Below are 23,671 nucleotides of genomic sequence, written 5' to 3'. Positions count from 1 at the left end.
AGGTAAAAGGAAAACATATATTTTTGATTTGGGGGTGATCTGTCCCTTTAAATGCAGTTTTATAGTCTTGAATATTTTCCTAAAACGCCACTGCTGATGTGTGCTGCTCTGCTCTCAAAAGACTCACGACTGTAACAGTAATCTCTCTGGTGGGACAAAACTGTCCTAAATTGATGTTAACTGGCATTCAAGAGTTTCCAAAGAGGGTTCAATTAAACTCAACTTTACCTGACAACGACGTATGAGAGCCCAAAGTCGGGCAGGGCTTGCCAGATCTGCAGGAAGCGCATCACTGCGTCTGTCAGTGAGAGCTGAGCCACATTCTGGTATGCGTCCAGGATCCGAGGGGTCAGCTGGGGGAGCAGGGAGAGGGTAAAAGGTCAGATGTAATTATATTTTTGCTGCCCTGAGCACAAAGTGGGCAGGAGTTTCTGCTGCAGGACTGTGTTGCTGGCTCCAGTGTCCACTGGCTCCAGTGAAGTGACCTTAATCACTGGACTGCTGTCCAGATGATTAAGGTCACTTCAGTCGGTGATTTGGCTCGTTGTTAATTTTTTGGCAGTGTATATAGGATCGATAAATGAGAGAGGTGTGATGCAATAGTTCTGTACTCTAATATGAGACCATTACATCTACTATACTTAATCTTTCTTTATGTCTGTGTACAAGTTCCACCTCTCCTGTACCTGTTTGGCTTTGTACTTCTTGTGGTAGCGTGGTGACACCAGACTGTGAGTATTGATGCTTTCATCGTTGGCAGGTGCATTGCCATGGGAACCAGAGCTGGTCTTTTGCATAGCCAGAAAGGAGCGGATGCTCTGGATCTCACTCTGGAAACTGCTGTCGGCCAGACTCTTGCCTTTGGAGGCCAGTCGACACGCAGCCATCCACTGAGCGTACTGCTGCTCCTGCAGGGTGAGAGACATTTATTACTGTTTTTTTTACTGGCAGACTCTATTCAATCAATTTTCAGTCAATTTCCCTGAAGAAACAATGGTTGATGATGATGATGATGATGACAACCATGTAGAGCAGACAGAGAGAAAGAGACTCATGAGGTTGTGGTTTAAGAGGTGGTGGAAATGACAGGATGACACACACAGATGGGAGAGTGTGTGCGTGTGGCCTCACGTTTTCACAGCGCAGATAGACCTCGTTCATGCCCTCAGGTGCTGGTATCAGGAGTCTGATTAGGAACTTCTGTGCAGTCACGTTAACGTCCGGAGCCACCTCACATCCTGTGTACAGGATCAACATCAAAGCCAAGCAATACTGAAGTTTGACATTTATGCTTCAGAAACAGAAGTGAAGCGAGACCACTGAGTCACACTTCCATGACATTTTGAGTTTGCTGTCCATGCCTGAGCCTGCTGAGTCACACAGTTAATTTCCTGTACTCATGTTGTCATCTGCATTAGTTTTATATTCCTTTTTATTAATGATTCATTTCATCTTTGAGCCCAGAATCTTGTGTTTTTTTTTGAGGAGCCCTTAAGTGGTTTACAGTACTGATCTTGGATTACCCGTGACCCCATTAACTTCCCACAGACGAAGGAGGAAAACACTCTTGAGAGCAGCACTCTCATTTTCTTACCATATATGGAAAGCTCTGTTTGTGTGTGTTGAAGTTTCCTTTTAAACGTGACATTATACTTTACAGTATGCAGTGGTGGAGGAAGTATTTATATCCTTTGCTTTAGTGAAAGTACTAACACCACACTGTGAGAACACTCTGTTACAAGTAAAAGCCCTGCAATGAAAATGGTACTTAAAGGTCCAGTGTGTGGGATTTAGGAGGATATCTGGGCAGAAATATTCATAACTATGTTTTCATTAGTGTGTAATCACCTGAAACTAAGAACCCTTGCGTTTTTTGTTACCCTAAAATGAGCCATTTATATCTACATATGGAGCAGGTCTTTTTCCACAGAGTCCACCTTGTTGTTTCTACAGTAGCCCAGAGTGGGCAAACCAAACAATGGCTCTGGATGGGGCCATTCACGTTTTCATGTTTTGGGGTTTCACTTTTTTGTGTCAGCCACAGTAGTTCCACATGCTTGGCACATGGGATAAGTTCTGTTGGCAGCAACATCAACGCTGCATGCCACAAAATTCTACAAGTATGTAAGTGCAATCAAGAAAATACAAGTAAAAGTACTCAATGCAAAAATTGAAATTATTTTAAATTTCTTCTTAATTAAAAAGAAAGGGAGCAAGAGATTAAAATACCCAAGTAAAATAAAAGTACCTCAGATGTGCACTTAAGTACAGTATCTGAGTAAATGTACTCAGCTACATTCCACTGCTGGAATAGGTGGTTACTTCTAAGCAGAGATGGAGAGTAACTAGTTACATGTAATTAAGTTACAAAATGAATGTAATTGTAACCAGTAACAGTTATTGAGAGGAAAAAAACATGTAATTAAATAACAGTTACGAATCAAAATGTTGGTGATTATAAATGGGTATTCCTTTCAGTTAAAGGTTATACGTTGAATACAACATTCATTCTTCTGCTTTAAAAAAAAAAAAATTCTGTGCAGGACTGTTTTCTTTTTCCTGGACATTTTTCAGCTGTATTGCCCAGTTCAGAACATTTGTTAAAAAAGTAATCAAATGTAATGATTTATATTATTTTGATAAAGTAATTAAAATATTTGTATTGCTTATTACATGTTTAACAGGGTAACTAGTAATCTGTAACATATTGCATTTCAAAACTAAACGTCCCAACGCTGCCTCTAAGCAGGGATGTTACACAGAAGCTAATTAACAGGTCATTGAAGTATGACTGCTGCTTCATAAACCACTTATTCATACCTACATACATACTGATAACTGATGATTCATTATTGGTGACAAAGCAGGAAAATATCCTAATAATGGAAAAAGTACCTTTGAGGTTGATCTGTTGAATGGGCTCTCCGATGCTCTCCTCTTTGCTCTTGAAATAAGAGATGGAGGTATCCTGGAACTTGAACCAGTACTGCTTATATCCCTTCAGAGTCAGCCTCTTTGGCCTGAAACATACAATCACATGGCTCATGTTATCTCCTCACACTGGCTACAAAATGAAAACATTATAAATATGTTTTTGTTTTTAAGGAAACTGGTGCTTTGCTTCAATTTAACTGCATCACATCTGAGAGAGGAGAGGAAAACATGCAGATGCTGCTGGATGTTTGAGGAATAAATCTTACCTGAATATCTTTAGATAGTCGTTGAGTTCTGGGGCCGTCATGTTTTCCTGGATGAAAGACGGAGATGTTTTTTAGCGGATGAAAGAATAGTCAGCTTTTTCTTTCTTATTAAATGTATTGTTTTGTGGATTATCTTCAGTTCTTTCTGTATGTTTTGACACGTTACAGTTACAATCTAAAACAATTAGAGTCTGTCAAAATCCTCACATCAAAATTTGAATTATCACAAATCTCTGACTCTCAAATAATGAGATCTCAAAAGATGAAAATTAGGTCGTTAAAGGTGCAGTGCGTAGGATTTTGTGTGATCTATTGACAATAATGGAAAATAATATTCAGAATTATGTTTCTTTAGATATAATCACCTGAAACTAAGAATCATTAGCTTAAAATGAGCCCTTCATGTCTACATATGGTGTGGATCCTCTTCCACGGAGTCCACCATGTCGCACCACCATGGTACTGCAGTAGCTCAGAATGGACAACACGAAACACTGGCTCTAGATGGGGCCTTTCACGTTTTTATGTTAAAGTAAAGGCCACTAGATGCCATTAAATCCTACACACTGCTCCTTTCAGTCTGCCTTTTCTGACAAGATTATGGTGAGACAACTCCACCCTAATCCTGACAGCGGCTCAGTGACGGACAAGAACATCCAATATGTCTGACCAGCATCTCGGAGGCGGAGCTGCCCTCTCCCTCCATCTTGACCTCCAGGGACTGCAGGGCGGACTCCAGGTCGTCCATGGCTGCACTGGCAGTCAGCATCTGGGGCTCTGACTGAGACACCTTACTGATGTGGTACTACAAGAGTTTGAATTAAGAGAGGAGAGTGACAAACTTTGAATATGTACTGATTGTTACAGGAGGAAACAACTCAAATTGTGAGCTCACCAAAAGTAACAACATTTTAACAACAGAGAGTTACATAAATCATGAATGCTTTGCACTTCAATAGCATATAGTGCTATTAACCAGTATGATGACAGAATGAATTTTGTGTGTTAGTGCTGTCTTGTTGTGTTTAACTCATCTCATATTGGAAAAAAAATCTATAACTTTCCCAGTTTTAAAAGGGATTTTCTGTAATACAGTTTTTGTATTTTCTTTTAAGATTATTTTGTAGGGCTTTTTGCCTTTAATGACAGGACAGACTGAGGTGTGAAAGAAGTAGAGATGGGGGACAACATGCAGCAGGGGGCTATGAGCTCCGGCAAGGATGCTGCCTTTATGCATGGTGTGCCTGCTCTACCCACTGAGTTACTGGACACCCCTATACTGTATTTTCAACATTTAGGTTTTTTTTGAGTTTCCATCTTTGTTGACAGACACATTTTCCCGTCAGCAGCAGTGTTTTCTACCTGTAGAGCTCCAAACAGCATCATCTCCTCCTCGGTGCAGTCGATGTCCTCCAGCAGGATGGCCCAGCGTGCCTGCTCATACAGCTGAGTCAGACGCACAACATCGTACTGCACGGCCAGAGGGAAAAAAGTCAAGAGAGGGAACGCAATACCAAACACACATACTGTATCTATAAAAACAGCATGTACACACACACACACACACACACACACCTTGGGTTCTATATCATAGAAGGCAAAGTATTTGAAGCGGAGCCAGAGTTTGTCATTTTCTTGGATGCCCTGCTGCATGAGACAACGGGAGGAATCCAACCACCTGAGAGGAGAAGAGAAGAAGTATTTTTTATGCGTTTATATGTACCATACTGTGCACTTAAGAGCTCCATGTTTCCACCTCCTACCAACCCACCCCATCACTTTGAGGACTGGCCAACACAAACTCTCACAAGCAGAGAAGCTACCACAATGTCTGAGCACCATTTTGTAACTGTCTGAACGTTCCAGCATGAATGAATAAATCACTAAGAGATTAAATCTGAATAATACATGTTGTAAGTATCACAAATGAAAAAACAAACAGCCAACAGTGATACATACATATTTATGTGTAAAGTCTACCTTTAAACGTATGTATGCAGACATCATTTCCATTTAACTCATTTCTGTTAATGACTATCACAAAGTAAATAAATCATCACTTATGACCCACTAGAAGTGTGTGGCGATGTATTTCTCTGCAGAGATTCTGCCCTCTGCCTGTATTTTCTTATTTTCTTCTTTTGCTGTGTTCAGGACCTTCCTGTGTTTGGTCACAGTGCACAGGGGAGGCCAGGAATTTATTAAAAAGTAGCGACCAGGTGCCAGATCGTAAGAGGCACACATCCAAGAGGAAGTTATGAAAATACAGACACAGTGCCAAAACCCCAAAATATAGCCAGATGAAATGCAAAATGGACAAAGCTGGGTTTGGCTTTCACTTCTTGTTGGCAATGCTGTTTATAAACAGTGGCTGAGAATTCCTGCATAGTATAACTTAAAGCAAATTTGAACTTGAGAAACGAACAGTGAGAGAAAGAAAAGGAAGAGACTGGAAGACTGGAGAAAGCAAATTATCCTGATAAAAATTTTAGTGTGTTCACTGCAGCTGAAATGACAGTGATTCAAGATTGAAACCATTCAAACAGCTCAAATTTTAATCCAATTATAGGACAGTTGTTCTGTTATCTTTGTCAGTGTAAAAGATATAACAGGTTTGAACTTATATTCTTTACCAACTAACCCCCTTGCACTGGCGTCTTGGTTCTTGGCTACAGGACATGCTATAGGTGAAAGAAGGGTCAGATGCCCATAAATTGTTAGATACCCATAATTTTCCATCACACACCTGACTTGCAACTTGAGCCACACAGACTCTGTGGCGCAATGGTAGCGCGTCTGACTCCAGATCAGAAGGTTGCGTGTTCAAATCACGTCAGGGTCAATAATTCTGTTTCTCTAACTCTGTTAATAGACAGTCATCAGTCAGAATTTGGTTGTGTCTTTCATCAAAGTCCAGAGGTTTTCTCACCTCAAGAACTATAAAGTGGCTTAAAGTGAGCCGGTTTGGGCCTGCCTCTTGTCCAAATATGGTCACTACTGGCTCCTAAAAAAGCCAAAACAGCAATTGCCAAAATGCCGAAAAACAGGAGTCCAGTGGTGATGTTACAGTAGCTATGTCCATTATTCTTACAGTCTATTAGGTTGACAGACTCTATAAGACAAAAGTAGCGTATTTGAATCCAGATCAGAAAGCTCTTTATCAATTCAATTCCCCAATTGGTTTGTTGGTTGATGAGTTGACTCATTGGTGACAGCAGGATATAGACCCTGTGGCGCAACGGTAGCGCATCTGACTCCAGATCAGAAGGCTGCGTGTTCAAATCACGTCAGGGTCAATGATACTGTGATGGACTAACACAGCATGTTACCGTTTAAGTTTGACACACTCAGCAGCAGAACATGTAATCACAGCTCAGGTGGAAGATCAGATGAAGAACTATGGTGACAATACATAAGTCCACGACACCTCATGGACCAAAAATAACGAAGGTGTAACCCCCCTGTTATAAGAAGTCACATTTGAATACAGTAGCTTTATTCATTTAATTGACAAACAGAAAAAGAGATACACTCTTAATCACTCCCCCCCACGCTAGTGTTTGGTGTTGTTGGCTGATAAGTTGACTTGTTGGCACCAAGAACCAGACTCTGTGGCGCAACGGTAGCGCGTCTGACTCCAGATCAGAAGGTTGCGTGTTCAAATCACGTCAGGGTCAATGTTTCTGCTTCTCTAACTCTGTTTCATAGTGCATTGTTACACAGAACATGGGTGTAACTTGAGCACTAATAACAGAACATTTGCCTCATTTCTTCAACGGCCAATTATTAAATACAGAATATGTGGGGGTGTGGATGTGGAGTTTTTGGAAAGCACCTCCAGAGTATATTATTTGCTCAACTTAACACTTCCAGTGTTTGCTGTGTTAGCTGATGAACTCTGTGGCGCAATGATAGCATGTCTGACTCCAGATCCGAAAGCATGTTCAATTCATGTCAGGGTCAATTTTTCTGTCTCTCTAGCACTGTTTCATAGTGGATTGTTAGGGAGGATAGGGTTGTAACTTAAGCTGCATTCCTGGGGCACTATATAGAGAAAAATAGAATCTGTGTGGATGTGGAGTTGTTGGAAAGCACCTCCAGAATATATAATTTGCTTTAGTCAGTTTAACACTGCCTGGTTTTGGTGTGTTGGCTGATAAAATGCAGTTTTCAACAGACTCTGTGGCGCAACGGTAGTGCGTCTGACTCCAGATCAGAAGGCTGCGTGTGCAAATCACGTCAGGGTCAATGTTTCTGTTTCTCCACCTCTGTTTCAGAGTAGATGGTTAGAGAGGATTGTGACTTTGGCACATTCCTGTAGCACTCTATAGAGAAACAATAGCATCAGAGAAACTGAGGGTAAGAGACACAAAGTTGAAGGTATTTCAATAACCTAAAAGATCTGGGGCATCGAGGCTGCTCTGCCTCTGTTCTACACTTGTTAAATACAGAATCTACGTGCATGTGGAGTTGTTGGAAAGCACCTCCAGAAAACATTATTTGCTTTAATGACTTTAACACCACCAGTGTTTTGTGTGTTAGCTGGTAATTGTCATTTGAAACAGACTCTGTGGCGCAATGGTAGCGCGTCTGACTCCAGATCAGAAGGCTGCGTGTTCAAATCACGTCAGGGTCAATATTTCTGTTTCACTAACTCTGTTAATAGACAGTGGCCAATCAGGACAGTTGTTGTAGCTCTCATCAAATGTGGAGGTTTTCCCATCCCACCAAGACCTGGAAAATAACCCCTGAGTTACAAGACAACATATGTATTCTCCATTGCTTTTCCAGTCTAGTCACAGAAACTCCACCCCACCACTGCTCTGCCACTGTTCTACACTTATTAAATACAGAATCTGTGTGGATGTGGAGTTGTTGGAAAGCAACTTCAGAATATATTATTTGCCACTGTTTTGTGTGTTAGCTGATACATGCCAGTTGAAACAGACTCTGTGGCGCAACGGTAGCGCGTCTGACTCCAGATCAGAAGGCTGCGTGTTCAAATCACGTCAGGGTCAATATTTCTGCGACTTCTCCTTAATGAATGATGGGAAGGGAAGACAGGACTGTACATCAAAGAGATTATCTCATCTCAAGAACTGAAAAGTGACTGCTGAATTACCATACAATGAAATTAATGGACAGTGTTCAGCCAGGACAGTTGTTGTTGTAGCTGTCATCAAATGTGGAGGTTTTCTCCCTCTAAGATCTGGAAAATAACCCCTGAGTTACTGAACAATGACATGGCTGGTCTACCAGTTAAACTGACAGTAGTAATGACTATCAGCTTAAAATTCTGGCTGCTTTGAGCAACAGGCTGTCTGTGTCAGAAATAATGACTATCGGGCCACTTTGAGTGACAAACTGTCTGCCGGTAGTGTCCTCTGCTTCTCAGTCAGATCGACCCCTCACTCCTCCACAGTGCCAACCTGTCACCTGACTATGGTCACCTCTGACATCAAAAAACCAAGATGGCGACAGCTGAAATCATGGACCAATGAAAAGAAAAGTATAACCCTGTTGTTGTAAGAAGTGACCCTACAGTTAATTTATTTAACTGACAAACAGGAAAAAGAGATACATTCTCTATCACTTCCCTCCTCAAAGGAGTGTTTGGGTTGTTAGCTGATCGGCTGACTTCTGTGCAGTGTCACTGAGACTCTGTGGCGCAACGGTAGCGCGTCTGACTCCAGATCAGAAGGCTGCGTGTTCAAATCACGTCAGGGTCAATAATTCTGTTTCACTAACTCTGTTAATAGACAGAAGTCAATCAGGATAGTTGTTGTAGCTCTCATCAACTGTGGAGGTTTTGAACTAGCAATCAAACTGATGGAAGAAAAGACTATCAATTTAAATTAGTAATCATTAGTCATGCTTTCAGCAACAGGCTGTCCACCGATAGTGTCCTCGCCTTCTTAGTCGGATCCACCCTTGGCTCCTCCACAGCGTCAGCCTGTCATCCAAATACGGTCACTTCTGGCTCCTGCAAACCAAGGTGGTGTAAATCTGACCTCAAGGCTTCAAACTGGGAGTCCACAAACCAATGGGTGACATCATGGTAGCTATGTCCATTATTTTTACTGTCTATTAGGTTGACAGACTCTGTGGCACAATGGTAGTGCATCTGACTCTCTTATCAATTCACCCCCTCGCACTAGTGTTTGGCTTGTTGGCTGATAAGTTGACTTGTTGGCAACTTAATACAGACTCTGTGGCGCAACGGTAGCGCGTCTGACTCCAGATCAGAAGGTTGCGTGTTCAAATCACGTCAGGGTCAATTGTTCGCTTTGCCCATGAAAATCAAATATAAGAAGGCAGTGGCTGCTGACTGAGGTTGGAGTATACAACAGAGAAATGAAACGAATGTTCAAGGAAGCAAAAGAAGGACACAATGCACTCCCTTGGTTTGTTGACCCCATGGCACAACAAAGTAGGAAAAGAAGGAAGGAAACCATGAAAGATGGATGGAAAGACAGGAGAAACACACACCTGTGAGATAGTCTGGTAAAAACACAAATTTTTGTTGAATACCCAAACATCAATTTTCAAGACCGTGCCTTGGTAAATGGTGACAAATGGAGCATATTTGTCAACCAACAACACTCAGCCTGCAATAAAAATCAAATCAGGTTTCTCCTTATTATGAGACAACAGCCCTCACCCCTGACACAACATGCCACCTGGATAATTGATCTACAAAAGCTCTCATTTTCCTGAGAACTCTTAATTAACCAGTGTGCACCTGAGCCAGCTGGATAATACAGCTCTGATTCAGACTATAATTACTCAGAAAGTATAATTTGTTGCTTCTCTGTGGGAGACCACAGGAGAACATGATGATGATGATGTTGTTGTGTATCTATAGACTGTTGTTGGTCCTGACATAAAGAAAGGGTTCACCATACTGATGAGTGTGAGGCGTACCTGCCGTGGATGTGGGCCTTGTCCACCACGCTGGCTGGGCGGTACTGCTTAGCTATGACCTCGGGGGCGGGCGGAGGCTGGGTGACTGACAGCATCTTGTAGATGGCCTCCATCTGAGGTGAATCGGCAAAGTGAGCCGGCATGCCGTTATACAGACAGGGCCGAGATACTGTAAAGGAAGTTTGGAAAGGTTACATTCAAATTTTCCAGGGAGTTCACTTTGTGGAAGTCAGGAAAAGGACTCTCATTTTTCTGCTTTACAATGCACAGCAGCTGCTTCAGAAAACAGCCAGATGAAATACTCTGTGTGTGATAAGTCCTCTACGGAATACTGGTCTCAGACCTTATCCCAAATAATTTCTCAGAGGCAAAACTGACTCTTGAAAAAACATTTATAACAGCAAGGACATTAAAGCATTTCCTGTATTGATGGTCAGTAGTAAATGACGGATTGCATTAATTTGAAGCCAATTTTATTTCTGAGAAATAAACTGGTGAAAATGTTTACAGCAAATAAAGTATGTCATCTTGGCAGGTTTTAAAAGGATTTTAAAGTCTTCTGCATCTGCTCTATGTCCTCAATATTTTTACTATGTGCCACAAGCTATAAAACATGTGCATGTCAAAGCCTGCAGTGTGAATGAAGTGTGATGAGTGTACCCGAGGAGAGGGGCACCTCGGTCAGGTCGTAGATCTCCTCAGCCGCGTTTTTATCTTTCTTCTTCTTTTTCTCCTCGACGGGCCGAAGGAGCGAGAGCTCCTCGGGGTGACGAATATCTGTGTAGATAACAGAGAGGAAGTGGATGCAAAAGAATTTAGCTGTATTAAACAGACTCAACATGTCTCAGCTATGATACTGACAGAAATGAATATGTGGAGTTGGCAAAGCCTGATCTATATGAGAACGGCACGCTGACCAACTGTACATGCTGAGACACAACAACTGACAACAGTACAGCATACATTAAGAAGTGTTGTAGGGCAAATGTGTCATTTATATGAATTGAATGGTGAACCTCTTACAACTGTGCATCAGACGCAGTGGTGCAATGGTAGAACATCTGACTACAGATCATATTATTGCTTAACTCTGGATGAGTAATGATGGTGGAGTAAAACCCCTGCTCAGGTCGAAGTTGGTGGAGAAGCTATGCAGAAAACATAAGTTGAATAAACTTCATGGACCGATAGAACATGAGAGGTGTAACCACACTGTTTTAATACCTTTGAGTCACTGTACAGTTAATTTATTGAGTGGTAATTTAATTGACAAACAGAAAAGTAGCTATATTCTTTATCAACTCACCCTCTCGCAATAGTGTTTGTTTTGACAGCTGATCAGCTGACATGCAATATATTTTTTACTCTGTGATGCAACGATAGCGTGTCTGCCTCCAGATCAGATGGTTACACGCTCAAATCACCTCAGGCTGAATGTGACTGTAATTTCCTTTTAATATTTTTAACTCTGGAGGAGTACATGTCTGCCCAGGCTGAAGTTTGGATGAGGAAATACATGAAGGGTGATATGTTCAATTGTTGGCCAAGAAAACTCAGACTCTGTGGCGCAATGGTAGTGAGTCTGACTCCAGATCAGAAGGTTGTGTGTTCAAAGCATGTCAGGATCACTGTTTTTGTCTCTCTTCATAGTGGATGTTAGAGAAGATAGGGTTGTGACTTAAGATGCATTCCTGGGGTACTCTATAGAGAGTCTAGTCAGAGAAATTGAGGGGAAATGACACAAAGTTGAAGGTGTTTTAATAGCCTAAAAGGCATCAAGGCCACCTGCCCCTCACCCCTGCTCTGCCACTGTTCTACACCTAAATACAGAATCAATGTGGAGTTGTTGGAAAGCAGAATATTTGCTTTAGTGAATTTAACACCGCCAGTGTTTGGTCTGTTAGCTGATAAAGACCACCTTATAGCAGACTCTGTGGCGCAACGGTAGCGCGTCTGACTCCAGATCAGAAGGTTGCGTGTTCAAATCACGTCAGGGTCAATGTTTCTGTTTCTCTACCTCTGTTTCATAGTGGATAGTCAAAAAGGATACAGTTGTGACTTGTGCACATTCCTGGGGCACGATATAGAGACATATCAGACATATTGCTCCATTGATTGTCTAGTCAGAGAAACTGAGGGTAAGTGACACAAAGTTGAAGGTAGTTTAATAACCTAAAAGATCTGGGGCATCGAGGCCATGCCCCACCCCCTGCTCTGCCACTGTCAAATACATATTAAATGAAGAATCTGTGTGGATGTGGATTTGTTGGAAAGCACTTCCAGAATTTGCTTTATTCAGTTTATCTCCATCAGTGTTTGGTGTGTTAGCTGATAAAGGGCAGCTTCAAAACGGACTCTGTGGCGCAACGGTCGCGCGTCTGACTCCAGATCAGACGGCTGCGTGTTCAAATCACGTCAGGGTCACTGTTTCTGTTTCTCTAGCTCTGTTTCATTGTGGATGGTTAGAGAGGATAGGGTTGTTGCTCAGGGGTCCGTTTCACAAAGCAGGCTTAGTGAAAACTCTGAGTGTGTTAACCCTGAAATGAGGGAAACTCTGGGTTTTCCGTTTCAGAGAGGGAGGTAACTTAAACCAGAGAAAGCGGAGTAACTCCAACCCGTTTCAGAAAGAGAGGTAACTGAAACTCGGTGTCAATTACGTCCCATGAACCAGGTTAGGTTCACAGAGTCAAACCTGGTCGGGAGTAGGTTTTCTTCAATGAACCTCAAGTTTATAACTGCTGTCTCCTCCCTCTTATGCCACACACGCAGTGTGATTGATTCATTTATTCGTTTAGTGTCGCGCGGGTTTCAGCGAGTTTGATCATCTGTCCTCAAGGTAAAGTTGGATCCTAAAGTGTGCTCTAGTTCTAAATCTACTTTTTTCGACCATGGCATGTCCGTTCTTGGAGGACCCTGTGGACGAAGAGGCAGTATTACTGAGGAGGGAGTTACGCATTCGTTGGGAGATTATTCACAGGCCCAGAATTGACGTATTATCATTTCCAGAACATTTTCTTTTTGAACGGTACCGTGTCACATCACAGTCCATCATTTATATCCATAACCTCATCCGTCGTGACATAACCAACGTCACCAACCGTGGACGTGCACTTTCATCTAACCAGATTCTTTGTGTTGCTCTTCGTTTTTTTGAAAACGGGAGTTTTCTGTATAATATCGGAGATGCAGAAAATATCAGTAAGGTCACTGTCTGCAGAGCCGTGAGAAAAGTGTCCCTAGCTCTGAAATGTCTATTAAACTCTTTTGTTGTGTTCCCTGGACATACACCTGTGAGGGTCATCAAGGAGGAGTTCCACAGGATTGCAGGTGAATGATGTAGAAATCAGTTAAAATTTATGATTATAAATCATATTCAGTTAATGACATGGTGCTGCAACCTCAGACTGGGATTAGTCATTTTAATTTCTTTTAGGATTTCCCGGTGTGATAGGGTGCATTGATGGAACCCACATTCCCATCATTGCTCCTTCACAAAATGAAGGAGACTATGTAAATATGAAGTCCATTCACAGCGTTAATGTGCAGGTAGATTGACTGTCTCAAAATGTCAGACTGCATCACACTGCAAAAACTCAAAATTATACCAAGAATATTTGTCTTATTTCTAGTCAAAATGTCTCATTTCTAGTCAAAACAAATCACACCTAAAAGTAACTTGTTTTTAGACCATTTTCACTTGAAAGATAATTAGGTGGGATTGCATCTAAGTGAACTAAATTTTAGCTTTAACACCATTCCACCTGTTTGCATCTGTAGAAAAACATTATTGTGATTATATAATTATAAAATAAATTTAAACTTAGGCTACGCATTGACTCGAGCAGTAATTTTCTCCCACGCCGACTCTCGTTCCTTCGCTGCTGCAACCGTGTTACTCTTCTTCCTGAAAACAGCTTCAAATTCGCTGTATGAGCGCATTAAAATATCCAACTCCAGAGGAGTAAAAAAATGCAGACCTTTTCTTGTAGCTTGTTGCCATGGTGAATCGTGGTATCGGGGCTCCATTGATGACAGCTTTTTAAAGTCGTGGTGCACGAGCTTAACTCAGAGGGAACAAACTCTGTGTTGATTGAACTGGTTGAAATCACCTGTTCTGAAACCCGTAATCCAGAATTTCCCATCTCAGAGTTACTCAACTCAGAGTTCAGGGTTAGGCTCAGAGTTTGTTGAACCTCCTTTCTGAAATGGACCCCAGGACTCATTCCTGTGGCACTATATAGAGAAACAATAAAGAATTTCTGCTCCATTGATTGTCTAGTCAGAGAAAGTGAGGGGAAATGACCCAAAGTTGAAGGTCTTTAAAGAACCTAAAAGATTCGGGGCATTGAGGTCACCCCTGCCCCGCCACTGTCCAACACTTATTAAATACAGAATCTGTGTGGATGTGGAGTTGTTGGAAAGCACCTCCAGAATATTTGCTTTAGTCAGTGTAACACCACCAGTGTTTGGTGTGTTAGCTGATAAAGAGCTGCTTTAAACAGACTCTGTGGCGCAACGGTAGCGCGTCTGACTCCAGATCAGAAGGTTGCGTGTTCAAATCACGTCAGGGTCAATATTTCTGTCTCTCTAGCACTGTTTCAGAGTGAATGGTTAGAGAGAATAGGGTTGTTGCTTAGGACTCTGTCCTGTGGCACTATATAGAGAAACAATGCAGAACTTCTTCTCCATTGATTGTCCAATCAGAGATACTGAGGGTAAGTGACACAAAGTTGAAGGGTTTTTAATAACCTCAAAGATCTGAGGCATCAAGGCTGCCCCCCACCCTCCCTCCACCACTTTCTTACTCTTAATAAATACATAATCTGTGTGGATGTGGAGCTATTGGAAAGCACCTCCAGAATATATTATTTCCTTTAGTCAGTTTAACACCGCCAGTGTTTGGTCTGTTAGCTGATAAAGACCACCTTTTAGCAGACTCTGTGGCGCAACGGTAGCGCGTCTGACTCCAGATCAGAAGGTTGCGTGTTCAAATCACGTCAGAGTCAATATTTCTGTCTCTCTAGCACTGTTTCATAGTGGATGGTTAGAGAGAATAGGGATGTTGCTTAGGACTCATGTCTGTGGCACTATATAGAGAAACAATGCAGAACTTCTTCTCCATTGATTGTCTAGTCAGAGAAACTGAGGGTAAGTGACACAAAGTTGAAAGTATTTTAATAACCTAAAAGATTTGGGGCTTTGAGGCCACCCCCGCCTCTGCTCTGCCACTTTTTTTTACACTTATTACACACAGAATGTGGATGTGGAGTTGTTGGAAAGCACCTCAAGAATATTTGCTTTAGTCAATGTAACACCACCAGTGTTTGCTGTGTTAGCTGACAGATGCCAGTATAAACGGTAGTGCATCTGACTCTAGATTAGAAGGCTCTCTGTTCAAATCACATCAGGGTCAATATTTCTGTCTTTCCATTTAATGGAGGATGATCAGAGAGGACAGGCCTGTACATCAGACTCTGGATGGGTTTGTGACTTTTTGGTTTGGACGTTTTCTTATCCCAAGAACTGGAAAATGGCCGCTGAATAATGGGACAATTAAATGATTGGACTAGCAATTAAACAGACAGAAATAATGACTCTGAAGCTTCCGAACCACAAAATTTTTCAGACTGCGTGATGCGTGATAGTAATGCATTTGACTCTAGATCGGAAGGTGACATGTTCCAAGTGCCTCAAACTGACTCTGTAATGTTCATCTATTAACTCTAACCCAACTGTTATATGACATGACCTTTGATTCACTGTAGAGTTAATTTATTTAACTGACAAAAAGAAAAAAAAAGATGCATTCTTTATCAATTCACCCTCTTGCGCTAGTGTTTGGTTTGTTAGCTGATCAGTTGATTTGTTGGCAGCATCACTGAGACTCTGTGGCACAATGGCAGAGCTCAAAACACACTCTAAGCTGGTCATCAGCTTAGCTGGTAAAAAAAAGACAGATGGGAGGAAAGAATGGAGGAAAGAAGTAAAGAAAAGGGAAGGAAAGGAAATAAAGAAAAATAGTTAACACAAACAGAAGCAGGAAGGAAGGATGGAATGAAATAAACAAACAGGCTTCTGAAATAATAAAAGAGGGCAGGGATAAATAAATAAAAAAGGCTGAGACTCACTGAGCATTCTGCAGATGCCCATCACTGTCTGGAAGACAGGGCTGGAGAAGCAGGCTCGGAGCCTCAGGGTGACGCCGTTGGGCAGGCCCAGCTTTAGGGGCTTGTGTTGAGGCATGAAGTGCAGCCGGGCGTCAGCATGGATGCCAAATTTCTCCAGAGTCCAGGCTGTTCGCAGCAGCCACCGCTGCTTCTGCTCCCACCACAGTGCATAGTCCGACCAATCACGCTGTATTTCTGCAGAGGACAGACACAAACAGATGTTACTGCAAACTGAAACACAATTAACAGTTATTAACATCAGTTTTCAAGGCTTGATGTCGGAAGTTTTCTTCTTAGTAATAGTCATTTTCTGTCAAAGTTCACCTTTAACCTTAAAAACTCGAAAGTGGCTTCTGAGCTAGATATGAATATATAATCATTTATAGTCTTTCCCATCCAAAATGTATGTTTTAACTCCGGTAATCACGCTCTGTGGCGCAGCAGTAGAGCATCTGACTCCAGATCTGAAGGTTGCGTGTTCAAATCATGTCAGGGTCAGAGTTACCTCTAGTAGTGATTTTCTTGTGTTCACTATCCCACCAGAGGTTTGGCGGAGGATTGATGGTGGGAAGCAGACATGTAAAACGATCGACTTCAGGAAGTGGGAAGCAGACATGTGAAAATGCCAACTGATTTGCATGTTTTAGGACTCATTCCTGGGGCACTCTATAGAGAAACAATCAAACTTTTGCTCCATTGATTTTCCAGTCTAGTCAGAGAAACTGAGGGGAAATGACACAAAGTTGAAGGTATTTTAAAAACCTAAAAGATCTGGGGTGTTGAGGCCAACCCCAAACCCTGCTCTGCCACTATTCAACCCTTCAATACAGAATCTGTGTGGATGTGGAGTTGTTGGAAAGAACCTCCAGGATATATTATTTACTTTAGTCAGTTTAACACCACCAGTATTTGGTGTGTTAGCTGATAAAGAGTAGCTTAAAAAAGACTCTGTGGTGCAACAGTAACACGTCTGACTCCAAATCAGAAGGCTGCATGTTCAAATCACATCAGGGTCACTATTTCTGTTTCTCCTTCTCCTTTAATAGAGAATGATCAGAGTGGATATTGCTGTATATCAGACTCTGGATAGGGTGGTTACTCTCATCAGAGTCTGGAGGTTTTCTCACCACGAGAACAGGAAAATGGCCTCTGAATAATGGAACAATGAAATGATTGGACTAGCAGTTAAACATACAGATATAATGACTGTTTAAAACAACAGACTGTTTTTACCTAAGGGACATGAAAGTAGCTTCCAAACTAAGATGGTTTTCAGACTCACTGGCACGACCTTAACACATTTGATTTCAAATCAGAAAGCAATATATACAAGCCGTGTCAGGGTCACTGACACTGAAATGATCGTATATTTAACTCTAACCCAAATACATGAGGAAATACATGAAGGGTTATATGTTGAATTGTTGGCAAGGAAGAATCAGACTCTGTGGCGCAACGGTAGCGCATCTGACTCCAGATCAGAGGGTTGCGTGTTCAAATCACGTCAGGGTCAGTATTTCTCTCTCTCTAGTTCTGTTTCAAACTGGACGGTTAGAGAGGATAGGGTTGCATCTTAGGACTCTGTCCTGTTGCACTCTATATAACAGCAACGAAGAACTTATGCGACATTGATTGTCAGGTCAGAGAAACTGAGGGGAAATGATACAAAGTGGAAGGTGTTTTAATAACCTAAAAGATGTGGGGCATTGAGGCCACCCCCACATCTGCTCTGCCACTGTTTCATACTTATTACACACAGAATCTGTGTGGATGTTGAGTTGTTGGAAAGCACCTCCAGAATATTTGCTTTATTCAGTTTATCTCTGTCAGTGTTTGGTGTGTTAGCTGATAAAAGACAGCTTAAAACAGACTCTGTGGCGCAACGGTAGCGCGTCTGACTCCAGATCAGAAGGCTGCGTGTTCAAATCACGTCAGGGTCAATATTTCTGTTTCTCTACCTCTGTTTCAAACTGGATGGTTAAAGAGAATGGGGTTGCATCTTAGGACTCGGTCCTGTGGCACTCTATGCACCGTTTCATTGCTATTCTGTTGCTAGGGCAACAACTTTGGTCCCTGTTTACTTCCTGTGAGCTTCTGCATTAACATACATTCAAACAGGAAATACAAAGGGACCCATTTAGAATGTTTATGTTGTCCAATTTGAAACGGTCTATATAGCAGCAACAAAGAACTCCTGCTCCATTGATTGTCAGGTCAGAGAAACTGAGGGGAAATGACACAAAGTGGAAGGCGTTTTAATAACCTAAAAGATGTGGGGCATTGAGGCCACCCCCACATCTGCTCTGCCACTGTTTTACACTTAGTACACACAGAATCTATGTGGATGTGGAGTTGTTGGAAATCACCTCCAGGATATATTATTTGCTTTAGTCAGTTTAACACCGCCAATGCTTAGTGTGTTAGCTGATAAACAGCAACATAAAACAGACTCTGTGGCGCAACGGTAGCGCGTCTGACTCCAGATCAGAAGGCTGCGTGTTCAAATCACGTCAGGGTCAACATTTCTGTTTCACTACCTCAGTTTCATAGTGGATGGTCAGAAAGGATAGGGTTGTGACTTAGGCACATTCCTGGGGCACTCTATAGAGAAACAATAGCATATTTGCTCCACTGCATTTCAAGTCCAATCAGAGAAACTGAGGATAAGTGACACAAAGCTGAAGGTGCTTAAATAACCTAAAAGATTTAGGGCATTGAGGCCGCCACTGTCCAACACTTATTAAATACAGAATCTGTGTGGATGTTGAGTTGTTGGAAAGCACTTCCAAAATATTTGCTTTATTCAGTTTAACTCTGTCAGTGTTTGGTGTGTTAGCTGATAAACAGCAGTTTAGAACAGATTCTGTGGCGCAACGGTAGCGCGTCTGACTCCAGATCAGAAGGTTGCGTGTTCAAATCACATCAGGGTCAATATTTCGCTCTCTCTCTAGTTCTGTTTCAAACTGAATGGTTAAAGAGGATAAGGTTACATCTTAGGACTCTGTCCTGTTGCACTCTATATAGCAGCAATGAAGAACTTTTGCGACATTGATTGTCAGGTCAGAGAAACTGAGGGGAAATGATACAAAGTGGAAGGCGTTTTAATAACCTAAAAGACGTGGGGCATTGAGGCCACCCCCACATCTGCTCTGCCACTGTTTCATACTTATTACACACAGAATCTATGTGGATGTGGAGTTGTTGGAAATCACCTCCAGGATATATTATTTACTTTAGTCAGTTTAACACCACCAATGCTTGGTCTCTTAGCTGATAAACAGTTTATAGCAGACTCTGTGGCGCAATGGTAGCGCGTCTGACTCCAGATCAGAAGGCTGCGTGTTCAAATCACGTCAGGGTCAACATTTCTGTTACACTACCTCTGTTTCATAGTGGATGGTCAGAAAGGATAGGGTTGTGACTTAGGCACATTCCTGGGGCACGATATAGAGAAATAACAGAACATTTTCTCCATTGATTGTCTAGTCAGAGAAAGTGAGGGGAAATGACACGAAGCTGAAGGTGTTTAAATAACCTAAAAGATTTGGGGCATTGAGGTCACCCCTGCCCCGCCACTGTCCAACACTTATTAAATACAGAATCTGTGTGGATGTTGAGTTGTTGGAAAGCACCTCCAGAATATTTGCTTTATTCAGTTTATCTCTGTCAGTGTTTGGTGTGTTAGCTGATAAAGGACAGCTTAAAACAGACTCTGTGGCGCAACGGTAGCGCGTCTGACTCCAGATCAGAAGGCTGCGTGTTCAAATCACGTCAGGGTCAATATTTCTGTTTCTCTACCTCTGTTTCAAACTGGATGGTTAAAGAGAATGGGGTTGCATCTTAGGACTCGGTCCTGTGGCACTCTATGGACCGTTTCATTGCTATTCTGTTGCTAGGGCAACAACTTTGGTCCCTGTTTACTTCCTGTGAGCTTCTGCATTAACATACATTCAAACAGGAAATACAAAGGGACCCATTTAGAATGTTTATGTTGTCCAATTTGAAACGGTCTATATAGCAGCAACGAAGAACTTTTGCGACATTGATTGTGTTGATGTGCTCTCATTTCATTTTGTTTGTTTAAGATATGTTGTGATTTTTTTGTTCATTTTGGCGTTTCATGTCACGTGACCCTGATTAGGGAACTGCCCACAGGTATGCTGTCTCTAATCAATAAAACAGGTGAGCCCGTGCGTGCGGGTAGTCGCTCAGCATTGAACAACTTGATCGTGTGTTATGTGCCACGTTTAACGTTGTGTAGAACTACTCTGTCAACAGGTTATGGGCCCAGGATAATCCCATAACGCAAAGTTTGAGTGACCTGCCAGGTGAAAGTCGCAACTGCGTGCACCTGAGAGCTGAAAGTATGAGCAGAAAGGAAAGGGAGACAACAAGTAGCCGCTGGGCGAGGCTCGTTTTTGATGGTGACGAGAAGAATTACGAGATATGGGAAACCAAGTTTTTGGGCCATATATGTCTTCAAGGATTAAAAGACACAATCCTAAACGAGCCCGACGATGCAGACGATGAAGAGGATGGGAAAAACGCCGAGGCCTACGCGGAGCTCATTCAGTTTTTGGATGACAAAAGCCTGTCACTGGTGATGCGTGAAGCCGCAGATGATGGACGCGGTGCGCTGAAGATTCTCCGTGAGTACTATGCTGGAAAAGGAAAGCCCAGAATAATTAACTTGTACACAGAGTTGACCTCACTGCAAAAGTCGCCCACCGAGGATGTCACTGAGTATGTAATCAGAGCAGAGACTGCGATTACAGCCCTGAGAAACGCAGGTGAAGCGCTCAGTGATGGACTTTTAATAGCAATGGTGCTGAAAGGGTTACCAGAGACATTTAAACCTTTTGCCATACATGTAACCCAGAGCGAGGCTGAAGCCAAAATGACTTTTGCTGAGTTTAAGACAAAGCTCCGAAGTTATGAGGATGTTGAAAACATGCGCGCAACTGTGTCTGAGGACAATGTCATGAAGGCAAGAACACAGTGTGGCACAAAGCGCGCGCCCGCCGGAGCAAAGGACAGCAGTTATACGGACATTGTGTGTTACAAGTGTGGTGCAAGTGGACACATAGCCAGATCCTGTTCACGCAGGCGATGGTGCCATCACTGCAAAAGCAACACACACAACAGTGCAAGCTGCAGACGGAACAAGCAGCGGGATGACGCGCGTAAAGCAGCCGACGAGACTGGGGGAAAGGAGTATGCATTTCAGATATGCGACTCTGAGGAACCAGCGCTGGATGTCAAGAGGAAGGGCCTGATGGTGGATGCAGGTGCGACGTCTCACATAATCACTGACATCGCAAAGTTCAAGAAGTTTGACAGCAGTTTCCAAGCCGGGACGCACTGCGTGGAGCTGGCAGACGGCTCCAGGTGCAAAGGAGTGGCCAAGCGCAGAGGTGACGCGGAGGTGTGGCTCATCGACAGCGGGGGCAGGAGCTTCCGAACAACGCTGAGGGGTGCCCTGTACATCCCAACGTACCCACAGGATATCTTTTCTGTGAAAGCTGCCACTTCCAGCGGAGCCACTGTGACCTTCAGTGAGAAGAAAAATGTGCTGCTGCACAGAGACGGTACCAAATTTCCCATACACGTACACAACAAGCTTTATTATCTGCACACATCAGAAAACATGTGTAAGACTAATGACCAGTGTAAGAAAAGCCTCGATTTGCAGAGCTGGCATGAAATCTTAGGATATTGCAATTATGCAGATATAATGAAACTGAAAAATGTTGTAGATGGAATGGAAATTAAGAATGAAGGTAACAAACCTGTTTCACAGTGTGAAGTATGCACTCAGGGGAAGTTTGTCCAAACTAGGAACAGAGGGCCAGATGTGAGGGCTAAAGCACCTCTGGACATGGTACACACTGACCTAGCTGGTCCTATAGATCCAGTGTCTAAAGATGGTCATAAATATGCGCTTTCTTTCACAGATGATTACTCTAGTGCGGTTTTCGTTTACTTTTTGAAACACAAAAGTGACACTGTACAAGCTACAGAAAAATTCATTGCTGATGTGGCGCCCTATGGCAAAATAAAATGTATGCGATCTGACAATGGCACAGAGTACACATGCAAAGAGTACCAGGCATTAATGTGCAGGATGGGTATTAGGCATGAGACTTCCGCCCCATATTCTCCACACCAAAATGGTACAGCAGAACGCAATTGGAGAACCCTGTTTGAGATGGCCAGATGTATGCTAATAGAGAGCGAGCTGCCAAAGATGCTGTGGACCTATGCTGTCCAGACAGCTGCTGTGGTGAGGAATAGGTGCTTTAATAATCGCACAAAACAGACACCTTACTACATGTTAACGGGCAGGCAGCCAAACATTGCCAGAATGCAGAAATTTGGACAAGTGTGTTACGCTTACAGACAACAAAAAGGAAAGTTGGACTCTAAATGCGAAAGGGGCATCTTCATTGGATATGATAAAAATAGTCCTGCCTACATGGTGTACTATCCCAGCACCAGAAAAGTACAAAAACACAGACTTGTAGAGTTTGTAGTTAAAAAGAAGGAGGAGGTACTGGATGCAGAAGATGATTTTGACATTCAAAATGAGAGAAAATCTGTGACAATCCCACTAGCTAACCCACAAGTGATAGGGAGCCAGGAAGTGTTCACAAACAATGAGGCAGATGTGAAAGACGAGCAAAATGCTCAAACAGTGAAGTCAGAAAATGAAGTAGGTAGACAGGAAAAATACAAACCTGCTGAGAAACGTTATCCTGACAGGGAGAGAAGAAAGCCTGACTATTATGGTGATCATGCATGTGGTTTTGAGGAGGATATTACCAATATTGACTACTGTTACAGACTCCTGTGTAATGTTCCTCAAACATACACAGAAGCAATCACCTCAGTCAATGGGAAACAATGGGTTGATGCTATGGATGAAGAAATGCAGTCACTACAAGACAATGTAACTTTTACCTTGACCACTCTTCCCAAGGGCAAAGATGTAGTGGGGGGTAAATGGGTTTATGCAATGAAAAAGAACACTGATGGATCAGACAAATACAAAGCCCGATACGTAGCCAAAGGGTTTAGCCAAAAGAAAGGTGTAAACTACGATGAGACTTTCTCCCCTACAGCTAATATGACCAGTATCCGGGTATTAGCACAGAAAGCAGCACAAGAGAATCTAGTTGTCCACCAGATGGATGTAAAAACTGCTTATCTTCATGCACCAATCGAGTGTGAAATCTACATTGAACAACCTGAAGGTTATGAAGTTGCATCAAAAGAAGGTGACAAACTAGTGTGCAAACTAGAAAAATCCCTGTACGGTCTAAAACAGTCAGGACGCAACTGGAATAAGATGTTGCATGATTATTTGTGTGAGATGCAGTT

At 42.4% G+C, this 23,671-nt stretch overlaps 1 protein-coding gene and 18 non-coding genes across 20 annotated transcripts in view; 18 read left to right on the top strand and 1 right to left on the bottom strand.

Annotated features, from left to right (window-relative positions):
* fermt3b (FERM domain containing kindlin 3b) overlaps window positions 1-23,671 on the bottom strand; it is a 32,950-nt gene that overhangs the window by 2,630 nt on the left and 6,649 nt on the right. The window contains exons 3-13 of one of the 2 annotated variants that reach the window (XM_033624610.2): window positions 16,253-16,486; window positions 10,785-10,901; window positions 10,125-10,293; window positions 4,776-4,878; window positions 4,563-4,670; window positions 3,871-4,005; window positions 3,201-3,247; window positions 2,896-3,020; window positions 1,132-1,238; window positions 687-908; window positions 229-353 (exon numbers count right to left, since the gene is read on the bottom strand). In XM_033624610.2, the coding sequence (XP_033480501.1) occupies window positions 229-353; window positions 687-908; window positions 1,132-1,238; window positions 2,896-3,020; window positions 3,201-3,247; window positions 3,871-4,005; window positions 4,563-4,670; window positions 4,776-4,878; window positions 10,125-10,293; window positions 10,785-10,901; window positions 16,253-16,486 (1,492 nt within the window). Of the gene's footprint in view, window positions 1-228; window positions 354-686; window positions 909-1,131; window positions 1,239-2,895; window positions 3,021-3,200; window positions 3,248-3,870; window positions 4,006-4,562; window positions 4,671-4,775; window positions 4,879-10,124; window positions 10,294-10,784; window positions 10,902-16,252; window positions 16,487-23,671 lie in introns of those variants that run through there. The other variant, XM_078169386.1, reaches the window with a different exon arrangement.
* Window positions 5,971-6,042, top strand: trnaw-cca (transfer RNA tryptophan (anticodon CCA)). The gene has a single exon. It is a non-coding gene; the product is annotated as a tRNA-Trp (tRNA).
* trnaw-cca (transfer RNA tryptophan (anticodon CCA)) lies at window positions 6,425-6,496 on the top strand. Its single transcript has one exon. It is a non-coding gene; the product is annotated as a tRNA-Trp (tRNA).
* On the top strand, window positions 6,806-6,877 carry trnaw-cca (transfer RNA tryptophan (anticodon CCA)). The gene has a single exon. It is a non-coding gene; the product is annotated as a tRNA-Trp (tRNA).
* trnaw-cca (transfer RNA tryptophan (anticodon CCA)) lies at window positions 7,377-7,448 on the top strand. Its single transcript has one exon. It is a non-coding gene; the product is annotated as a tRNA-Trp (tRNA).
* On the top strand, window positions 7,765-7,836 carry trnaw-cca (transfer RNA tryptophan (anticodon CCA)). The gene has a single exon. It is a non-coding gene; the product is annotated as a tRNA-Trp (tRNA).
* trnaw-cca (transfer RNA tryptophan (anticodon CCA)) lies at window positions 8,147-8,218 on the top strand. The gene has a single exon. It is a non-coding gene; the product is annotated as a tRNA-Trp (tRNA).
* trnaw-cca (transfer RNA tryptophan (anticodon CCA)) lies at window positions 8,858-8,929 on the top strand. The gene has a single exon. It is a non-coding gene; the product is annotated as a tRNA-Trp (tRNA).
* trnaw-cca (transfer RNA tryptophan (anticodon CCA)) lies at window positions 9,406-9,477 on the top strand. Its single transcript has one exon. It is a non-coding gene; the product is annotated as a tRNA-Trp (tRNA).
* Window positions 12,052-12,123, top strand: trnaw-cca (transfer RNA tryptophan (anticodon CCA)). Its single transcript has one exon. It is a non-coding gene; the product is annotated as a tRNA-Trp (tRNA).
* On the top strand, window positions 12,477-12,548 carry trnaw-cca (transfer RNA tryptophan (anticodon CCA)). The gene has a single exon. It is a non-coding gene; the product is annotated as a tRNA-Trp (tRNA).
* Window positions 14,626-14,697, top strand: trnaw-cca (transfer RNA tryptophan (anticodon CCA)). The gene has a single exon. It is a non-coding gene; the product is annotated as a tRNA-Trp (tRNA).
* Window positions 15,059-15,130, top strand: trnaw-cca (transfer RNA tryptophan (anticodon CCA)). Its single transcript has one exon. It is a non-coding gene; the product is annotated as a tRNA-Trp (tRNA).
* Window positions 17,733-17,804, top strand: trnaw-cca (transfer RNA tryptophan (anticodon CCA)). The gene has a single exon. It is a non-coding gene; the product is annotated as a tRNA-Trp (tRNA).
* trnaw-cca (transfer RNA tryptophan (anticodon CCA)) lies at window positions 18,160-18,231 on the top strand. Its single transcript has one exon. It is a non-coding gene; the product is annotated as a tRNA-Trp (tRNA).
* trnaw-cca (transfer RNA tryptophan (anticodon CCA)) lies at window positions 18,739-18,810 on the top strand. The gene has a single exon. It is a non-coding gene; the product is annotated as a tRNA-Trp (tRNA).
* Window positions 19,151-19,222, top strand: trnaw-cca (transfer RNA tryptophan (anticodon CCA)). Its single transcript has one exon. It is a non-coding gene; the product is annotated as a tRNA-Trp (tRNA).
* On the top strand, window positions 19,582-19,653 carry trnaw-cca (transfer RNA tryptophan (anticodon CCA)). The gene has a single exon. It is a non-coding gene; the product is annotated as a tRNA-Trp (tRNA).
* trnaw-cca (transfer RNA tryptophan (anticodon CCA)) lies at window positions 20,000-20,071 on the top strand. Its single transcript has one exon. It is a non-coding gene; the product is annotated as a tRNA-Trp (tRNA).

Source organism: Epinephelus lanceolatus, chromosome 7 (assembly GCF_041903045.1).
Source record: "Epinephelus lanceolatus isolate andai-2023 chromosome 7, ASM4190304v1, whole genome shotgun sequence".
Lineage (NCBI taxonomy): Eukaryota > Metazoa > Chordata > Actinopteri > Perciformes > Serranidae > Epinephelus > Epinephelus lanceolatus.
The sequence above is the reverse complement of the archived record's forward strand: the minus strand, read 5'-3'. Positions and strand labels throughout refer to the sequence as shown.